Genomic DNA, 19,865 nt, shown 5'->3' with positions numbered 1-19,865 from the left:
GAGGGTTTGGGGTGGTAGGGATGACAACTAAGAGATAATGGAGTTTCTTTTTGGGGTGATGAAAATGTTCTGAAATTGATTGTAGTAATGGATGTACATTCTGAGTATACACACACACACACACACACACACACACACCTGTAATCTCTAAGCCCAATGTGGGGCTCAAACACGTGACCCTGGGATCAAGAGTCACATACTCTCCCATACTGTACTGACTGAGCCAGCCAGGTACCTCATACTTTGAATATATTAAAAGTCATTGAATTATATATTTTAAATGGGTAAATATATGAATAGTATCTCAATAAAGCTGTTCAAAAAAATGTAAGCACAATCCCTATCCTGGAGGAGTTCAAATGATTGGAGATACAGACATACACCTGTATTAAACAGCTAAAAAGAACCACAGGTATTATAGGATTTAAGTCAAAATAGGTGGTATGAATAATAAGCACCTCTGGCAGGAAATTCAGGTGGAAATGGCCAGGAGTTTTTAGCTTTTGGAGTGTTATGTCTGTAACACTGAGTACATTGAGAATGTGCTCAGTCATAAACATTCTCCTCAGAAAAATACATATAAGCATGAATATCCAAAAGTTTGCACACTACTTAGGGAGATTCACTGGAACTCTTCAAACACCCATACATCACTATGCTAAACAAAAACTCCTCAGGGGCAAGGGTCATGTTGTATTCCTCTCAGGTACATTGTAGACATTCAATCAAGATTTGTTTTTGTAAATAAATAAATGATTAGAAAGTGAATGAGTGATAATCATGGCTACCATTTATTAAGCATCCACATCTATTTTGTTGAGTACCTACCATATATCTAAATCATAATTCCCTTACAGAATATTATTATTCTGTATTATTATCCCATTTTACAGTTGAAGAAATGGAGATTAAATAAGTTACCCAAAGTCAAACAGCCACTATTAGAATTAGCATAGGATCTTCGGATTCTCTGACTCTAAAGTCCATTAAGTTTCCCACTATTCAACACCCTCTCTCAAATCTGTTAGTGCTTAAGAAACCGGCGGGGGGCGGGGGGTACCCCTCAGTGGCTCAAGTCAGTTAAGCAACCAACTCTTGGTTTTGCTCAGGTCATGAGCTCAGGGTTGTGAGATCAAGCCCTGCGTCTGGCTCTGTGCTCAGCATGGAGTCCGCTTGAGATTCTCCCTCTCCTTCTCCCTTTGTCCTTCCCCACTACACCTTCGTGCCCTCTCGCTCTCTCTCTCTCTCCGAAATAAATAAAATAAATATATATTCTGTTCACTCATCTCTATTCTGTTCGTCATGGTTGATAGATCTTGGGACTGGAGGAACGTTAGACTCATCTATTCTAACTCCAGAGAGGGGAAGTACTGGCAGAAGTACTGGCTAGTGGCTGGAGCTCCTGTCTCCTGGGTCTCCCTGTTGTCTTCCCTGCCTTTTATGCCAGCCAATATTAGGTTAAGCATACTGTACGCATAATTACAAAGTCCTTTAGTATCCAATTTAATTGCAGTTTTTAGGATCATCTATGCATTTTGCCCTTCCTTCCATGTATTCATATCATTTCCAATCTTCTCTTCATTCTCTGGGAGACTTTTCCTAAATTTGCTCAAGCTTTTCCCTTCCCCCTCCTCAATTTTTTTTTAAACAATTTATTTATTTATCTGAGAGAGAGAGAGAGAGAGAGCATGAGTGAGGCAGGACAGAGGAAGAGGGTCTGAGCCGAAACCAAGAGTTAGATGCTTAACCGACTCCGCCACCCAGGCACCCCCAGAATATATTCTTAAGTAGGTCACTTCATACAGAAGAGGAACTGAATGGGAAGAAAGATCTAGATGACACTGATTTTTTCCCTTACGTTAATCACTCAGATTTCTCAGTCTCTACAAAAGCAAAGGATTTAATTATCTAAAAGCCAGGCTTAAGGGTTGACAACTTTCTGGAAGACATTCAAATTGTGGTGTGAACTCTCCATTTCAGCTCTGGGAAATGTGCTTCCTCTCCCCTGCAATGCTCGGCATTATTTATCAGAACAAAAGTAATCTATTTTGGGACTATATCCACAAATACCCACTCCCCCCAGTCAGCAAATGAAGAGCGGCTATAGCTCTGCAGCAAATAAAGAGGGTGGTGACGTTAGTGAATGAATGAATGAACAGGGACACAGCTGCTGCAGTGGGTTACAAAAATACTTGTGCCGTGAGCTCGGGAGCCAAGAACAGAGGGACTGCACAGCTACTAAAGACTGAAGTCATGAGGCCAATCTAGACCGTATGACTAGCTTCACACACCAGAACCCTTAGGTGAGTGGAGACAGTAGTGAGTCAGGGGCCCATGAGGCAGGCAACTAAAAGCTGTTTTACAGGTATTAACAGAATACTTTTGTTTATTAACAAATATTTAAAATGGCAGTTTCTACCGCTTACTGAGTATATCCTTTGTGCTAATCACTTTACACATACTATTTCAGTTCATCTTTACACTACTCCGATAGAGACATAATTGAGACAATTGCATCTATTTTACAGAGGAAAAATGAGAGGCTTAGGAAAATTGTCCAAAGTTATAGGTTTGATAAGAGGTGCCAAGAATTCAAACCCACGGCTGACTGAATCCAAACCCCATGTCTTCCAGTCTACCACACTACCTCTCAAAATAGTAATACCAATTCATGAAATTCATATGCTAACAATAATAGTATCAATAATCCTACCATTTGTTGAGCACCTGCTATATGCCAAACATCATTTCCTTAAATCCTCACAACCGTTCCGTGAGGTAGATTTTTCTACTCATTTTACTGTGAGGAAACTAAAGCTTGGAAAGGTGAATCAATATGCCCAAAGCACACAGCTGGCGAGTGGTCTTCTAGCTGACCTTTTCCCAAGTTCTTTCAAAATTGCTTTTGTTAATAGTTTTCCCTTTGGTCTAGATCTCTTCTTAATATGTTTAATATGTTGAGTGTCAAAGTCTGTCTTTGAACTAAGTCTTTATGGCAGTTAAGAGCACAGGTTATATATAGATTCACACAAACATGGGTTTGAATATCAAAACTTCCATTTTAATAGTTGTATGATCTTTGGCAAGTCACTAAAGAAATACTTGGCCTTGTGTACATATGATTTAATTTACATGAAATGACAAGAACAGACAAATCTATACCCACAAAGCAGATTAGGGATTATGTGGGGATGAGCAGAGGGATGAATGAGGAATGACTGCTTATGGGTTTTTTTTCGAGTAAAGGAAATGTTCTGGAATTAGATAGTGATGATAGCTGCCCAACTTTGTAAATGTACTAAAAACCACTGAATATTCCATCTTAAAAAGGTGGATATTATAGTATGTGAATTATATCTCAATTTTTTTAAAAAGAGCTTTCTGCCTGTGGACACCACCAAGTAAGCATTGTTAAAGTTTCCTCTCCCACCACCGTCCTATCTAAGTCAGTCTCCCAAAGAGCCTGCGCAGCTGTGGAAGTTCTTCACTGGAGGCTTGAGCTTTGAAACAATGGATGAAAGTCTGAGAAAAGTCTGAGAAGTCATTTTGAGCAACGAGGAACCCTTACGGACTGTGTGAATATGAGGGTCCAAACACCAAGCACTCCAAAGGCTTTAAGTTTGTCACGTATGCCACTGTGGAAGAGGCAGATGCAGCCATGAATGCAAGGCCACACAAGGTGGACGGAAGAGTTGAATGCCACTGTGGAAAAGGTAGATGCAGCCATGAATGCAAGGCCACACAAGGTGGATGGAAGAGAACAAAAGAGAGCTGTCTCAAGAAAAGATTCTCAAAGATCTGGTGCCCACTTAACTGTGAAAAAGATTTTTGTTGGTGGCATTAAAGAAGACATTGAAGAACATCATCTGAGAGATTACTTTGAATAGTATGGGAAAATTGAAGTGATTGAGATCATGACTGACTGAGGCAGGGGCAGAAAGAGAAGCTTTGTTTTTGTAACATTTGATGACCATGACTCTGTAGACAAGACTGTCATTAAAAAATACCATACTGTGAATGGCCACAACTGTGAAGTAAGGAAAGCCCTATATAAGCAAGAGATGGCTAGTGCTTCATCCAGCCAGAGAGACTAAAGTGGTTCTGGAAACTGTGGAGGTGGTTTTGGTGGGAATGACAACTTTGGTTGCAAGGTAACTTCAGTGGGGTAGGTGGCTTTGGTGGCAGTCGAGGTAGTGGTGGATACGGGGCAGTGGAGATGGCTGTAATGGATTTGCTAATGATAGAAGCCACTTTGGAGGTAGCGCAAGCTATAACTTTGGCAATTACAACAATCAATCTTCAAATGTTGGATCCTAAAAGGAGGACATTTTGGAGGCAGAAGCTCTGGTCCCTATGGTGGTGGAGGCCAATACTTTGACAAATCATGAAACCAAGGTGACTATGGCGATTCCAGCAGCAGCAGCAGCTGTGGCAGTAACAGAAGGTTTTAATTACTGCCAGGAAACAAAGCCTAGTAGGAGAGGAGAGCCAGGGAAGTGACAGGGAAGCCACAGGTTACAATGGATTTGTGAATTCAGCCAAGCACAGTGGTGGCAGGGCCTACCTGCTACAAAGACAAGTTTTAGACCATACTCATGTGTATGGGCAAAAAACTTGAGGACTGTATTTGTGACTAATTGTGTAATAGGTTATTTCAGTTTCTGTTCTGTGGAAAGTGTAAAGCATTCCAACAAAGGGTTTTAATGTCATTGTTTTGTTTTGTTTTGTTTTGTTTTGTTTTTCCACACCCATGCTTTTGATTGCTAAATGTAATAGTATGATCATGAAAGAAAGGAAGGAAGGAAGGAAGGAAGGAAGAAAGGAAAGAAGGAAGGAAGGAAGAAGAAAAGAGAAAAGAGAAAAGAGAAAAGGAAAGAAAAAAAGAAAAGAAAAGAAAAGAAAAGAAAAGAAAAGAAAAGAAAAGAAAAGAAAAGAAAAGAAAAGAAAAGAAAAGAAAAGAAAAGAAAAGAAAAGAAAAGAAAAGAAAAGAAAAGAAAAGAAAAGAAATATCTGGCCTTCTAGCATAACTGTTAGATTGTATTTCTAGGCTGCAGCTGAGCTTTGCTAAGCCCTGTATCCTACCTTCCTCCAGGGCTAAATTGTTTCAAAATAACTGTGGTTACCTAAAATGTTAAGTCTAATCCTCTACCATCTCCCCAAGCCTCATCCCCATATTTCTCTGCATACCCTCCCTTGATCCAAGCCCCACTGCTTCCCTCCCTCCCAATTTCATCTGGGCTCTCCGGAACTTCAAATATATTCTCATTTCAGGGCCTTTGTGCATATTCTCTCTGTTTAAATTCTATCGTTCTTTTTTTTTTTTTTTAAGGATTTTATTTATTTATGAGAGGCACAGAGAGAGGCAGAGACATAAGCAGGCTCCCCACAAGGAGCCCAATGTAGGACTCGATCCCAGATCCCGGGATCATGCCCTGAGCCGAAGGCAGACGCTCAACAGCTGAGCCACCCAGGTGTCCCAAATTCTATCATTCTTTAAGTCTTAGTCATGTAAAATCCTCAAGAAAACTTTCCTTACTGCTCAGATTTACTTGGATCCTGCTGTTATACACTTACATAGCACCCAGAATATTTATTTTGGGGCATTTATCACAATTAGTTATATGTAGTTATAGTAGTTATATGTTTAGCCTGTCTCTTTTGCTAAGAACACAAGTTCCATGAAGACAGGAAACTGCTACATCCCAACATCTACCATACTTTCTGGCACACTGTGGGTGGTGTGCTGATTGGATTAATAAATTCCTCTAAACTTCACTTATTTTTTTTTAAGATTTATTTATTTACTCTGGGTGGCAGAGAGGAGAGAATTCCAAGCATACTCTCCCACTGAGTGGTGAGAATCCCAAGGAGACACCCATGACCCTGAGATCAGGAAAAGATTGAAAACCAAGAGTTGGACGGACATTCAAGCAACCGAGCCACTCAGGTGCCCCTCCTTATCTTTAAAGAAGTTATAGGGGATCCCTGGTGGCTCAATGGTTTAGCACCTGCCTTCGGCCCAGGGTATGATCTTGGAGACCCAGGATCGAGTCCCACACCAGGGTCCCTGCATGGAGCCTGCTTCTCCCTCTGCCTGTGTCTCTTTTTTTTTTTTTTTTTAATTTTTATTTATTTATGATAGTCACAGAGAGAGAGAGAGAGGCAGAGACACAGGCAGAGGGAGAAGCAGGCTCCATGCACCGGGAGCCCGATGTGGGATTCGATCCCGGGTCTCCGGGATCGCGCCCTGGGCCAAAGGCAGGCGCCAAACCGCTGCGCCACCCAGGGATCCCCATCTGCCTGTGTCTCTGCCTCTCTCTCTCTCTCTCTCTCATGAATAAAAAAATAAAATCTTAAAAAAAATTTAAGAAGTTATAAAAATGTTTACCTCATATAGTTGTTGACATGATTACATTAGATAATATATGAAAAGGACTTAGCAAGTGCAAAACATATTGTTAATGATCAACTTGGTAGCAGTGATAACGGTAGTGATTGTTCAGTTCCTCATTTATTAAACAATATGTACTCTACTGCATGACAGTTGCTGAAGATAAAGCCATGAACAAACTAGTAAAATATCCCTGTCCTACAGCTTATAGTCTAATAGTGACCAGGAAGTAGCCAACTTCTTGATCATTTTCCTGGGCTTTTAGATTCCCTGCCCTTCTAGGCACGCTGAAATTTATGCCCTCCTATTTCACATTTTATGTCCTCCTAATTCATGTCTGTTGGGTTTGTTTGCTTCAGTTCTCAGTTATTTATTCATAGGAACTCTGCTCCATGTTGGCCTTCAATGTGTTTTTACTATGAGATCAGTCCCCAAGGTTACTCCTCCTGGCATACCTTTTGTGATCACCACCCCTGACCTAACCATATCCTTGTGGTTCAGAGGTATGGTAATCCCTGAGGAAAGAACAGTAATCTCAGGGTAAGTGATATCCAGACCTAAACTGGATACTCAAGGACCATCCATTTTCTGTGTAAAGTAACTCAGCAAGTGAGTCATTACTCATTCCCTGGTGGATTCTGACTTCCACAGACATTATCCTGCCATCTTGATTGATCAGTATGTTTTCTGGGGTTTGATGAATATCAGCATTATGGTCTTTTAAAAAAATTATTTAAATTCAATTAATTAGCATTTACTATATTAGTTTCATAAGTAGAGGTCAGTGATTTATCAGTCTTATATAATACCCAATGCTCATTACATCATGTGCCCTCCTTAATGTCCATCAACCAGTTACCCCATCCCCTCAGCCATTATGGTCTTAAAACTACTCCTACTTACTATTTCTATTGAACCAGAGAGGTATGAGATTCCACCCAGTTTTATTCCAGTAAAGTTGGGCTTTTCACTCATCTAAAATGTGGGTGGGGGATGCCTGGATGGCTCAGTTGGCTGAGCATTCCATTTTTGGTTTCAGCTCAGGTCATGATCTCAGGGTCCTGGGATTGAGCCCCACATCAGGCGCCAGGGTCAGCGGGAGTCTACTGGAGATTCTCTCCATCTCCTTGTTTCTGTTCCTCCCCTTGCTCATATGCCTGCTCTCTCTCTCCCTTTCTTTCAAAAAAATAAATAAATCTTTAAAAAAATAAAATAAAATGTGAGAGGGCTAGAAGCTAAAAACTTCTTGGGTTTCCAAAGAGTAGTGAGCTAAGAATTTGAAGTTCTAGTCCCAGCTCCACCATGTACTTACATGTAATGTTAACTTTTGTTCAGTCACTTATTCACTCAGTATTTAACATGTACTACTTTAGGCCAAGTACACTGTAGTCTGGGTACATATACACATAAGGAAAATATTGTTGCCTACCCTCAAATCTTTCTAGTGAAGACAGTAAATGAGCAAATTATTTATTACATTGTAATGTGAGATTAGTGTAACGGGCTGGATAGGGAAGGGAAGGATTGGCAACTTGGAAGGTTTTCATTCATTTCACAGATGAAGAAAACCAAGATTATCAAACTACGGAGATGTGAAATACTCAAAAAAGGAAAAGCAGTGGGGTCTTGGGAGAGGTAGAAACACTAGGCTCCAGTCTCAGCTCTACCACTTAAATGGCTGTAGACCTATTATAAAAAAGCATTTAACAATTCAGGCATTCAGTGGGACATCTGAGAACCTATTATGTACCAGACCCTGTGCCAGTAGCTTCCATTTCCTCGTTTGTTGTGCCTGTGAAAATCAAATGAAATTATGACAATGAAAGCAATATATAAACTTTAGAATAATATCAGTATTCCTGCATATATAGTCCTTCGTACCTTCCAAGTACTCTTATTTACATTATCTTCTATAATCTTTACAATGATTCCGTATGGTGGGCATCATTATTTGCATTTTACAGACATGAAACTGAAGCTCAGAGAGGTCAAACAACACACCTAAGGTCATATACACAGCAAGATATAGAACCCAGGTCTGATGTAAATTCCCTGGGTTTTCCTTGTAAAGGTAAAGTAATAACACTGCCAGACAGGCTGAGACAAAGATGGTCACAAGACTACATACGATTAGATGCCAAGAGATAAAGCAGCTAGTTCAGAAAATAAAGTCATTTTGGCCAGAGTAGTCAGAAAAGTTTTATGGAAAATATGAGACCTGAGCTGGGTGTTGAAGAATGCAGCATTTGGATAGGTGGTGAGGAGAGTGTGGGCACTGCAAGTGAGACTCTCTAGCCAAAGCAGTAGGGCAGAGTGGAAGAATAAAATCAGTAAAAAGGGCATCTGGAAGATAACAGTGACATCAGACTTAGAGAGGTCTATCTGGCCTTTTTTCTTTAGGTGATGCCCTAGTGACAGATTTACATGGGCTCTCCTGTAGTATAGAACGTTAGGAAACAGTATGCCTTGAAAACTTATCCCTTCCTTTCAGCAGCCCTCAGAATCAAAGCAAATGGAGCAGGAGCATGGAGTCACCAATCTGACCATATGTAACAGTGGAATTTTGAAACTGTCTGATTTTTCCCCTATTATCCTCTCACCAGATGTGGCCAAATTCTCACAATTAGGCTAAAGTGAATATTAATGAGTTATTTTATAAAGAAGTAAGGTTTGAGCCATTAAGGAAGCAAGCCTGATGACATTCAGAGACTACCCCAAGATTAACTACTGGTAGATCCATGAGCAGCAAAGATCATACTGATCTATATACATCAGGGACATAAGATTTCTACAATTAATGCCTAAAATAAAATTTAACATAAATTGCTAAAAGTAAGTCATTATCCTCAGCAGCATTATACAACTAAAAGAACACAACCGAAATCTGTTAAGAGGGCAAGGGAAGACCAGGGAATGCATTCATTTATCATGATTCAGACGGTTTTTACTGCAGTTATTTAAATATTTGGTTTTGTAAGTAAAAATTTAGTTTATTACCCCTTTCTTATCGCCAAGTAGCCTCACAGCCCCATCAGGTTACCAATAAAGGGGTAAACTTAGAAGCCACTCTGGTAGTGCAAAACTAAAGTGACCTGCTCAAGGTCATACAGATGATGGGAACTTATCCTGGTTCCAAGATTCCCACCGTGGGGCTCTTCTCCTTCCCGGCCAATGGGCGGCGAGTGTGGCTGGCGGAGGGGGCGTGGCCCACGGGTCGGCGCCACCGGTCGCGCGGGGGAAGGAGTGGAGGGAGCACAGCCCCGTGACTACAAGGCGCCGCGTGTGCTGCCGGGAAAACCCTGTTCTCGCCGGTGTCTCAGACCCGGATGTCTGCAGAGGCGGGGATATCCTCGCCGCCACCTCCCAGCTCTGCTCTCCCCACCACCTCTGCCGCGCCCTGCGTGCGTGGAAATACGTTACCTTTCCCAGAGCTCCGTTCATCCTTTGTTGCTGCGGCCGGGAACTGTTTAAGTTGAAGACCTGCCCAAGCTGCAGCGATCCCCCTGGCGTCTGAAAACACTAACGGAACGCCTCGACCGTGTCCATTAACGATATCCGACCGAGACTCAGTGCCCGCAGCACCTTGGTTCCGGTAGCTTCTGAGACTCAGTATCTAGAAAACTCTCCAAGACTCCGCCCTCACTACAGCTGAAGTGTCACCTTCACTGCAGCTCTTCCAGGCAGAATTAATTGCCACCTCTGTGTTGGCCCAATGCTTTGCACACGTTTCTGCTATGTCATCCACCATACTGTGTATTATCTGTTACTGTCTCTTTCGCATATTTGATTGTAAGTTCCTCAAGGACTGGGATCCTGTTCAATTAATTCATTCCAGTGGCTAGCACAGGACATGGAGATCTGACTTCTAACCTTGATTTATAAGCTGCTTGGCCCTAAGTGAGCTTTTCTGACATTCAGTTGCCTCATGATAATTGATAATAACTACTTTCGTTTGAGTGACCATTATGTGCAATGCATTATGCTCAGAGCATCAATTTATGCCTCAGAAGCCTCTTAGTGAAATATTATCACTTGATTTTATATATAAAGATATTCCAAGAGGTTAAGAGACTTGTCTGGGGCCAACCAACTGGAGCAGAGTTGAGTTTCAAATTCAGTATCCTTTATGCAAAGTGTTTTCCCTCTGATACATCCCTTCTCATATGAGATAATAAAGTCACAGCACAATCATTTACTTTCTTTACACACATAAACCATTTGCTCAGCATGACTTTGTGCCAATCCTTTGACTGAATCTTGGGAATACAGAGATGAATATTACATGATCCCTGCCCTTAAGTGACTCATAGAGAATTTAATCAAAGTAAAAAGCTTCTGTGCAGCAAAGGGAACAATCAACATAGTGAAGAGACAACTTACAGAATGGGAGAAAACAGTCGCAAACCATACATCTGTTAAGGGGTTAATACCCAAAGAATATAAGGAATTCAACTGAATAGCAAGAAAACAATTCGATTTTAAAATGGGCAAAGGCATTTGCCACAATGTGAATGGACCTCTAGAATATTATGCTAAGTGAAATAAGTCAAAAAGAGAAAGACAAATACCATATGATTTCACTGATATGTAGAATCTAAAACCAAAACAGACTCTTAAATGCAGAGAACAAATTGGTGGTCCAGAGGGAACATGAGTGGGATTGGGCAAAATAGATGAAGGGGATTAAGAGGTACAAATTTAAGTTATAAAATAAGTTACAGAAATGAAAAGTACAGCATAGGGAACATAGTAATACTGTACTAACCTTGTGTGGTGACTGATGGTGGTTACGCATATCATAATGAGCACTGAGTAATGTATAGAAGTGTCAAATCAATATGTTGTACACCTGAAATTAATATAACATGGTATGTCAATTTAAGTCAATAATTAAAATAAAAATTAAGATTTTATTTATTCATGAGAGACACACACACACAGAGGCAGAGACACAGGCAGAGGGAGAAGCAGGCTCCATGCAGGAGTCCCAATGTGGTAGTTGATCACGGGACTCCAGGATCACACCCTGAGCCGAAGGCAGAGGCTCAACCGCTGAGCCACCCACGTGTCCCATAAGTCAATAATTTTTAAAATGGACAAAGGACCTGCACAGACATTTCCCAAAAGAATAAATAAAAATGGCCAACAGTGTATAAAAAGATGCTTAATATCACTAGTCATCAGGGAAGTGCAAAATAAAACCACAATGAGATATCACCTCACATCGATTAGAATGGTTATTATAAAAAAAAAAAAAAAAAAAGCTAAGTTTTGGCAATGATGTGGAAAAAAGGAAACCCCCACACACTGTTACTGGGCGTATAAACTGGTATCACCACAATGGAAAACAGTATAAGTAGTAAGTATATAATGGAATATTACACCAGCCTTTAAAAACAAGGAAATCCAATCATTTGTGACAACATAGATGACACTGGAGGACAGGGGCACCTGGGTGGCTCAATGGTTGAGTATCTGCATTTGGCTCAGGGTGTGATCCTGGGGTCCTGGGATGGAGTCCCGCATTGGGCTCTCCACAGGGAGCCTGGTTCTCCCTCTGTCTATGTCTCTGCCTCTCTCCCTCTCCATCTCTCATGAATAAATAAAATCTTAAAAAAAAAGAAACTGGAGGACATGCTAAATGAAATGACAGGCACAGAAAAATAGATACTCCATAATCTCACTTATATGTGGAATTTATATATATATATATATATACATACATATACATATACAAAATCTCTCTCTGTGTGTGTATATATATATATATATATACACACATTTTAGGAGAGAGAGTGCATGGGCATGAGTGGGGTGGGGCGAAGGGAGAGGGAAAGAGAGAATCTTTTTTTTTTTTTAATTTTTATTTATTTATGATAGTCATAGAGAGAGAGAGAGAGAGGCGCAGAGACACAGGCAGAGGGAGAAGCAGGCTCCATGCACCGGGAGCCCGACGTGGGACTCGATCCCAGGTCTCCAGGATCGCGCCCTGGGCCAAAGGCAGGCGCCAAACCGCTGCGCCACCCAGGGATCCCGGAAAGAGAGAATCTTAAGCAGCCTCCACATGGGCCTCAATCTCACAACAACGAGATCATGACCTGAGCCAAAATCAGATGTTTAACCAACTGAGCCATGCAGGCTCCCCACTTATACATGGAATTTAAAGTAGCTGGACTCATACACATGACTCTTGATCTCAGGGTCATGAGTTCGAACCCCACATTGGGTGTAGAGTTTCCTTTAACAAAAGGTTTTTAATGAAATAAAATAGTTGGACTCATAGAAGCAGAGCATAGATTGGTGATTACTAGGGGTTTGAGCAGGAGTTGGGGGCAGAATGGGGAAATATTGGTCAAAGGGTACAAAGTTCCCTTCATGCAGGATAAATTAAGCTTAGAGATCTAATGTACAGCATGATGACTACAGTTAATAATGTTGTATTGAATACTGAAAATATGCTAAGAGAGTAAATTTAGTTCTCTGATCACAAAAAAGATAACTAAAAAAAAGATAACTATATGAGGAAATTATATGTTAACTAGCTTAAACATGAGTAATCATTTCACTGTGTATATGTGTATCAAATCATATTGTACACCATAAAAATATATAATTTTTTAAGTGGCTGATAGAAATCAGTAGGAAAGCCAAGTCATAAACAGACAATTATAAAGCAATGTTGAATTCTAATTACACATAACTCTGTGTATAAAGGGAGTACATGGTCACATAAATTCAACATAAAGTGAAATAACAAATATGCAGTTATTTTTATTATTGCTATTTTAAAATATTTATTTATTTATTTATTTATTCATGAAAGACAGAGAGAGAGAGAGGCAGAGACATAGGCAGAGGGAGAAGCAGGCTCATGCAGCAAGCCTGATGTGGGACTCCTTCCCAGGACCGCAAGATCAAGCCCTGAGCCAAAGGCAGACGCTCAACTGCTGAGCCACCCAGAAATCCTGATATTATTGCTATTATTATTGCTGCTACTGTATTGATGTTATTATTGTTATTCTTAGCAAGTAAGTGGTGTAAAGCCCAATAAATATGAATGGGGCTTCAGTGATAGGGGGTTTATTTTGTTGTCAGAAACCCTGTCAAGATGTTATCCTATTGGGGTGCCTGGGTAGCTCAGTCAGTTGAGCGTCGGACACTTGACTCATGTCATGGTCTTCGGATCATGGGATCGCCCCACACCAGGCTCCCCACAGTGGGGAGTCTGCTGGAGATTCTTCCTCTCCCTCTGTCCCTCTCCCTGCTATGCTTGCTGTCTCTCTGTCTCTCTCTCTCTCTCTAATAAGTAAATAAGTAAATAAGTAAGTAAATAAATAAATAAATAAATAAATAAACAATCTTTTTTACAAAGTCCCTAATCCTATTGTTTTATCAATTTTTTCTCTGTTGAATTTCCAAGGAGGTGCAAAGGACTATGTAGGTAGTCTATGTCCCCGAAAAGTAGCCCTTAACCCTTCTGGGGCAGAGTTGCTAACAGATCACCTAAAGAGACAAATTCACAGTTAAGTGATGTTCTGAGTATAATGCATTGTGCATAGTGGTCACTCAATAGAAGGTGGTTATTATCAATTATCATGAGGCAATCATATGTCAGAAAGGCTCATTTAGAGTCAATCAGCTTTTACTTTTTAAGTTTATGTATTTCTTTGAGTATCTCTACACCCAACGTGGGGCTAAAACTCACAACCCTGAGATCAAGAGTTGTGTGCTCTACTAACTGAGCCAGTCAGGGGCCTGTCAATTGGCTTTTATATCAAGGTTAGAAGACAGATCTCCATGTCCTGTGCTAGCCTGAAATAAATTAATCAGACAGGATCTTAATCCTTGAGGAACTCACAACCAAATATGTGAAAGAGATAGTAACAAATAATTAATACATAGTGTAATAGATGAAGTAGCAGAATTGTGTGCAAAGTACTGGGACAACACAGAGGTGGCAATTAATTCTGCCTGGACAAATAGAGGACAAGTCATACCTCCTCCACCATAGTGACTGGTTTTAGCTTGTATGGATATCTAAAAGCTGTTGAGATTTTAGAAGTGAATTTTTATTTTTTCTAAAAGATTTTATTTATTTATTTATTTAGTTAGTTAGTTAGTTAGTTGAAAAAAAGAGAGAGAGCACACCATGCAGGGGGCTCAGGAGCAGAGAGAGGGGGAGAAGAAGACCCCCTGCTGAGCAGGGAGCCCAAGGCAGGGCTTGATCCCATGACCCCATGATCATGACCTCCCCTGAAGGCAGACATTTAAGGGACTGCACCACCTAGGCACCCCAGAAGTGATTTTTAAATAGAAAAAAAAAATCTATCAAGTTCCTAGTTTGTGCTAGGTCAGGTCTTTTCAGATATATAGTTTCATTCAATCCTCCCAATAACTGTGTGAAGTTGAGAATCACTCACTCATTTCATAAATGAGGAACAGGGGCACAGAGAAGTTATTTAGTTAATGTAAGTCACATTGTCTGATTTCAGCGCACCTGAGTTCTTCCGTTGCAGGGGACTTCAGCTGTAGTTTTCTAAAAGGACAAATGGGCTAGGCCAGAGAGTTTCTTTGCTTCAGGTAAATGCAACCTGGTAAGATACAAACCCATCTTCGTGTTGTTTAAACACTCTGAAGAAAGAGAGAAAGCTGAGGGGCAGAGGGATGAGATGGAAGGAAAGGACAATTAATTCTGTTAGCAAAGCACGAGGATTCTCAAGACAGCTAGGATACTTTAAAAGGTCAGGAATCTAGGACCCAAAAGGAAGGTAAATCAGTATATATGGATGTGAAGACACCATAGCAATATCTGTTAATGTGTCAGAATGGATATTCTTGTTGCCAATGTCTGCCAATGATGTCATGTGTTATAAAGGAATATGAGCTTACGGAACTTCCCAGAAAGACACTTTCACACAAAGGTGGCAAGAAATCCTTGTATATCAATTATTCTGTAGTTTCTCTGGTTTACTTTGTCTCCTAAACCTCCCTTGGAGAAATTAAGATGGCACAATACAGGCCACCTTCCAGGTACCAAGGCTCCTGCTTTCTTGCTTTATCCTTCTATATGAGCTGCCCAACATTAAGGAGGTACCTGATTCACCTTTGTATCTCCAACATCCAGACCAGGGCCTGGCCCAGATGTAATATGCATCTGTTGAACCAAATTGAAAGTTTCCTATTCTTATTTCTCTTTTGTCTCCTACCTCAAGGATAGCAGTTTTGTCTGCACGTCCATTAGTGGCATAGTAGACACATAAGGATAGGAGAGTGTGTACAGAATATGGGCCCAGGTCCAACCCTGGTTCCACCATTTACTTATTGTGTGATTTGAAAAAGATAGACTAGTGAATCTGTGAGCACTTCATGGGCGGTTCTTTTGGTTTTGTTTGTTTTTAAAGATTTTATTTATTTATTCATGTGAGACACACACACACACAGAGGCAGAGACATAGGCAGAGGGAGAAGCAGGCTCATGCAGGGAGCCTGATGTGGCCCTCGATCCCGGAACTCCAGGATCACAGAAGGACTTCATGTTTGACTGAAATGTTATACAGAGGGGCGCCTGGGTGGCTCAGTCAGTTAAGAATCTGCCTTCAGCTCAGGTCACAATCCTGGAATCCTGGAATCGAACCCTGTGTCTGGCTCCCTGCTCAGTGGAGAGCCTGCTTCTCCCTCTCACTCTGCCTCCTCTCCCTGATCATACTCTTTTTTTTTTTTTAATTTTTATTTATTTATGATAGTCACACAGAGAGAGAGAGAGGCAGAGACATAGGCAGAGGGAGAAGCAGGCTCCATGCACCGGGAGCCCGACGTGGGATTCGATCCCAGGTCTCCAGGATCGTGCCCTGGGCCAAAGGCAGGCACCAAACTGCTGCGCCACCCAGGGATCCCCTGATCATACTCTTAATCGCTCTCTGAGATAAATAAAATCTTTGAAAAAATGAAAAAAAAATAAATAGTGGGGAAAGAGACTAAAGAGGCAGGATAGAGTCAACATGTTAAATTCCAGGCCAAAGAGTTAGGGAGACTTTGACCAGTCAGGAACCAGTAAGAAGTAGAATAGTGGAGGGGAGAATGGAGCCAAGGAAACCGGCCAGAAGACCAGGGGAATAGTTTAAATGAGAAAGAGGAGGGCCCAAGTTAAGGGTTTGATAGAGATGAAGAAAAATCAAAATGAGAGATGTTAAGGAGGTATAATGGGCAGGATTTGGTTAGATGGTTAGGACTGATTAGATGTGCATAGTAAAGAACATTTTGAGTTAAAATCTGAGATGGGTCCCATAAATAGGTGGCAGATAAGCCAGTTTCCCATTCTCTCAGGCATGTAACCTGCTGCTGCCCCTCTCTTTATTTCCTGGAAGCCCCTTAGGCCATCATCCTAGAATGGGAAATAGATTGAGGCTCACCAAAACCCTCCTGACCTCCCCAGTGGAAGAAATAGAAGGAATAGGGTAGAACATTTGAGTGCCACCTGTAAAGGTTGCCTGAAGCCAATCCTTTGTGTTTACTTTCTGTATGGTTTTGCCTTCATGATGAGCGGATATTAGAAGAGAAGCAGCTAAGATAGTATGGCTAAGGAAGAGAGAACTAAATTGTAATTTGTGCTCACTTCACTTTAAAAATGGTTGACAAATCCCTTTCTCCCTCTCCAAAACATTTTTAATGCTGCCATGAGAGTAATACTTCTAAATATAAATATAACCATGTCACTTCCCTGCCCAAGAACATTTAATGCACTGACTATAGTAGTAGTGTCCAACAGAACTTTCGACAAATATGTAAATGTTCTATATCTGCTCTGTCCAATATGGTAGCTACTAACCACTTGTGGCTGTTGAACTTGAAATGTGACTAATGCAACCTAGGAACTGAATTTTTATTTGATTTTAATTTTTTAAAGTTTTTATTTATTCATGAGAGACACACACAGAGAGGCAGAGACACAGGCGGAGAGAGAGAAGCAGGCTCACTGCAGGACTCAGTACTTGATCCCATGACCCGAGTCAAAGACAGATGCTCATGCTCAACCACTGAGCCACCCAGGTGCCCTTTAAATTTAATTTGATTTTTTAATTTTATTATTCATGAGCGATTTTTTATTCATGAGACACAGAGAGAGAGGCAGAGACACAGGCAGAGTGAGAAGCAAGCTCCATGCAGGGAGCCCGACGTGGGACTCTGGGACTCTGGGACTCTGGGTGGGACTCGATCCTCGGTCTCCAGGATCACACCTTGAGCTTCAGGCGGCGCCAAACTGCTGCGCCACCCGGGCTGCCCTAAATTTTATTTTAAATAGCCCTATGTATGGGGATCCCTGGGTGGCGCAGCGGTTTGGCGCCTGCCTTTGGCCCAGGGCGCGATCCTGGAGACCCGGGATCGAATCCCACGTCAGGCTCCCAGTGCATGGAGCCTGCTTCTCCCTCTGCCTGTGTCTCTGCCTCTCTCTCTCTCTCTGTATGACTATCATAAATAAATTTTAAAAAAAATTAAAAAAAAAATAGCCCTATGTGGCTAGTGGCTCCCTATAGTATGGCCTATAGGATCAAGTACAAACTTGAAAAAGACATACTGAGGGGCTTCTGTCTGGCTCAGAGGAGCACACAATCTTGATCTCAGAGTCTTGGGCTTGAGTCCCACATTGGGTGTCAAGATTACTTAAAATAAATACGATTCAAAAAAAAAAAAAAGACTAACAATGAGAAAAGTCTTAAAAAACAAACAACAAAAAAGAACACATCCTGAGACCTTTACTCTCTACTCCTACCTACCTGTCCAGCTTCATTTCCCGCTCTTTTCAACAGAGGTATTAGTCCCAGTCAAAATAAATTTCTATAATTCTTTAATCATAACATACTTTATCACACCTCCCTGCCTTAGTACCTCAGTTCTTTCTGCTGAAATGACCTTTCTTTACTCACTCACCTGGAAAACCCCGAACCCTCTTTCAAGACATAACTCAAATGTAACCTTTTTTTATTTAGCCTCTTGCATCCACTTCACAGAAATGGTGTGGTCCCTCCACTGTGTTTACATAGACCCCTTTTCACACCCTCAATACAGTGTATCATAACTTTTTGCTCAGTTGTATATCTTGCCACCCACTAGAATGTAAGCATTTTTAAAGGAGTAATTTTTTCTTTTTTCTTTTTAAATTAAAAGTAATGTTTACTTTTCAACAACTTACATGGACATTATGCAATTTTAGCAAAGTTACAATAGGTAAATTTTCTCACTTTATAGATTAAAAAAAAAAAGGAAGAATATGGGAGGCTTGCCTAAGCTTAAACAACTTGTATAAAGCAAAACAAAACAAAAAAACAAACAAAAAAAAAAAACACAGGGTAATTATAATATATTTCTAGCTCTGGATGTTCCTTCTGATGGTCAACACCAAAAGCAAATTAGAAGCTCTAAGATTCTCCTATTGCCAACTCTAAATCTCAAACCAACACTTGGTGAACTGGCATTTACACAGTACACGTGAATCTGGGCCACAGCAACTTTACTGAGAACTAACAATGAAGTCAGTCTTTTCCCAGATAAGAATGGAGGTTAAATGCACTGAAACACCAACTTCTTTAGCCTTGTAAAGTTCTCCTCCCCCTCTAGAAAGATGCTTCCCAATATTTATCTATTTCATCTTTTTTTAAGATTTAAAATTTTTTAATTTAAACGCAATTAATTAACATATAACGTATCATTGGTTTCAGAGGTAGAAGTCAGTGATTCATCAGTCTTGAATAACACCTAGTGCTCATCACATCGAGTGCCCTCCTTAATGCCCATCACTCAGTTACCTCATCCCCCCACCCACCTCCCTTCCAGCAGCTCTCAGTTTGTTCTCTATGATTAAAAGTCTTTTGGGACACCTGGGTGGCTCAGCAGTTGAGTGTCTGCCTTAGGCTCAGGGCGCGTGATCCTGGAGCCCCGGGATTGAGTCCCACATGAGGCTTCCTGCATGGATCCTGCTTCTTCCTCTGCCTGTGTCTCTACCTCTCTCTCTCTCTCATGAATAAATACATAAAATTAAAAAAAAAAAAGAGTCTCTATGGTTTGTCTCCCTCTCTGATTTCATCATTTTATTTCTTCCTCTCTTTTAAGATTTTTTTAAAAGTAATCTCTCCACCCAATGTAGCTCAAACTCACAACCCTGACATCAAGAGTCACATGTTCTACTGAGCAAGGCAGACACACCAACTTCATCTTATACTTAGTCCTGAACAGTGTATTTTCAAAGGAATATTCTTTTTTTTATGATAGTCACACAGAGAGACAGAGAGAGGCAGAGACACAGGCAGAGGGAGAAGCAGGCTCCATGCACCGGGAGCCCGACGTGGGATTCGATCCCGGGTCTCCAGGATCGCGCCCTGGGCCAAAGTCAGGCGCTAAACCACTGCGCCACCCAAGGATCCCCTCAAAGGAATATTCTTCATTTTTCTTTGTATCCCAATAATTTGGCAGAGGTAATAGA

The 19,865-nt window shown here is 41.0% G+C and overlaps 1 protein-coding gene across 6 annotated transcripts in view; it reads right to left on the bottom strand.

The window, feature by feature from the left end:
* The window catches only part of MRPL48 (mitochondrial ribosomal protein L48), a 100,692-nt gene that overhangs the window by 54,412 nt on the left and 26,415 nt on the right, over positions 1–19,865 (bottom strand). The window contains exons 2-3 of one of the 6 annotated variants that reach the window (XM_077866996.1): positions 14,889–15,040; positions 11,157–11,240 (exon numbers count right to left, since the gene is read on the bottom strand). The exons of 1 other annotated variant lie outside the window; for it this stretch is intronic. In XM_077866996.1, coding sequence (XP_077723122.1) covers positions 11,157–11,186 — 30 coding nt within the window. In that variant the 5' untranslated portion in view covers positions 11,187–11,240; positions 14,889–15,040. Of the gene's footprint in view, positions 1–9,811; positions 9,996–11,156; positions 11,241–14,888; positions 15,041–19,865 lie in introns of those variants that run through there. 4 more of the 6 variants (XM_077867001.1, XM_077866998.1, XM_077866999.1 and 1 more) reach the window with 4 other exon arrangements.

This window comes from Canis aureus, chromosome 23 (genome assembly GCF_053574225.1).
Source record: "Canis aureus isolate CA01 chromosome 23, VMU_Caureus_v.1.0, whole genome shotgun sequence".
Taxonomy (NCBI): Eukaryota; Metazoa; Chordata; class Mammalia; order Carnivora; family Canidae; genus Canis; species Canis aureus.
The sequence above is the reverse complement of the archived record's forward strand: the minus strand, read 5'-3'. Positions and strand labels throughout refer to the sequence as shown.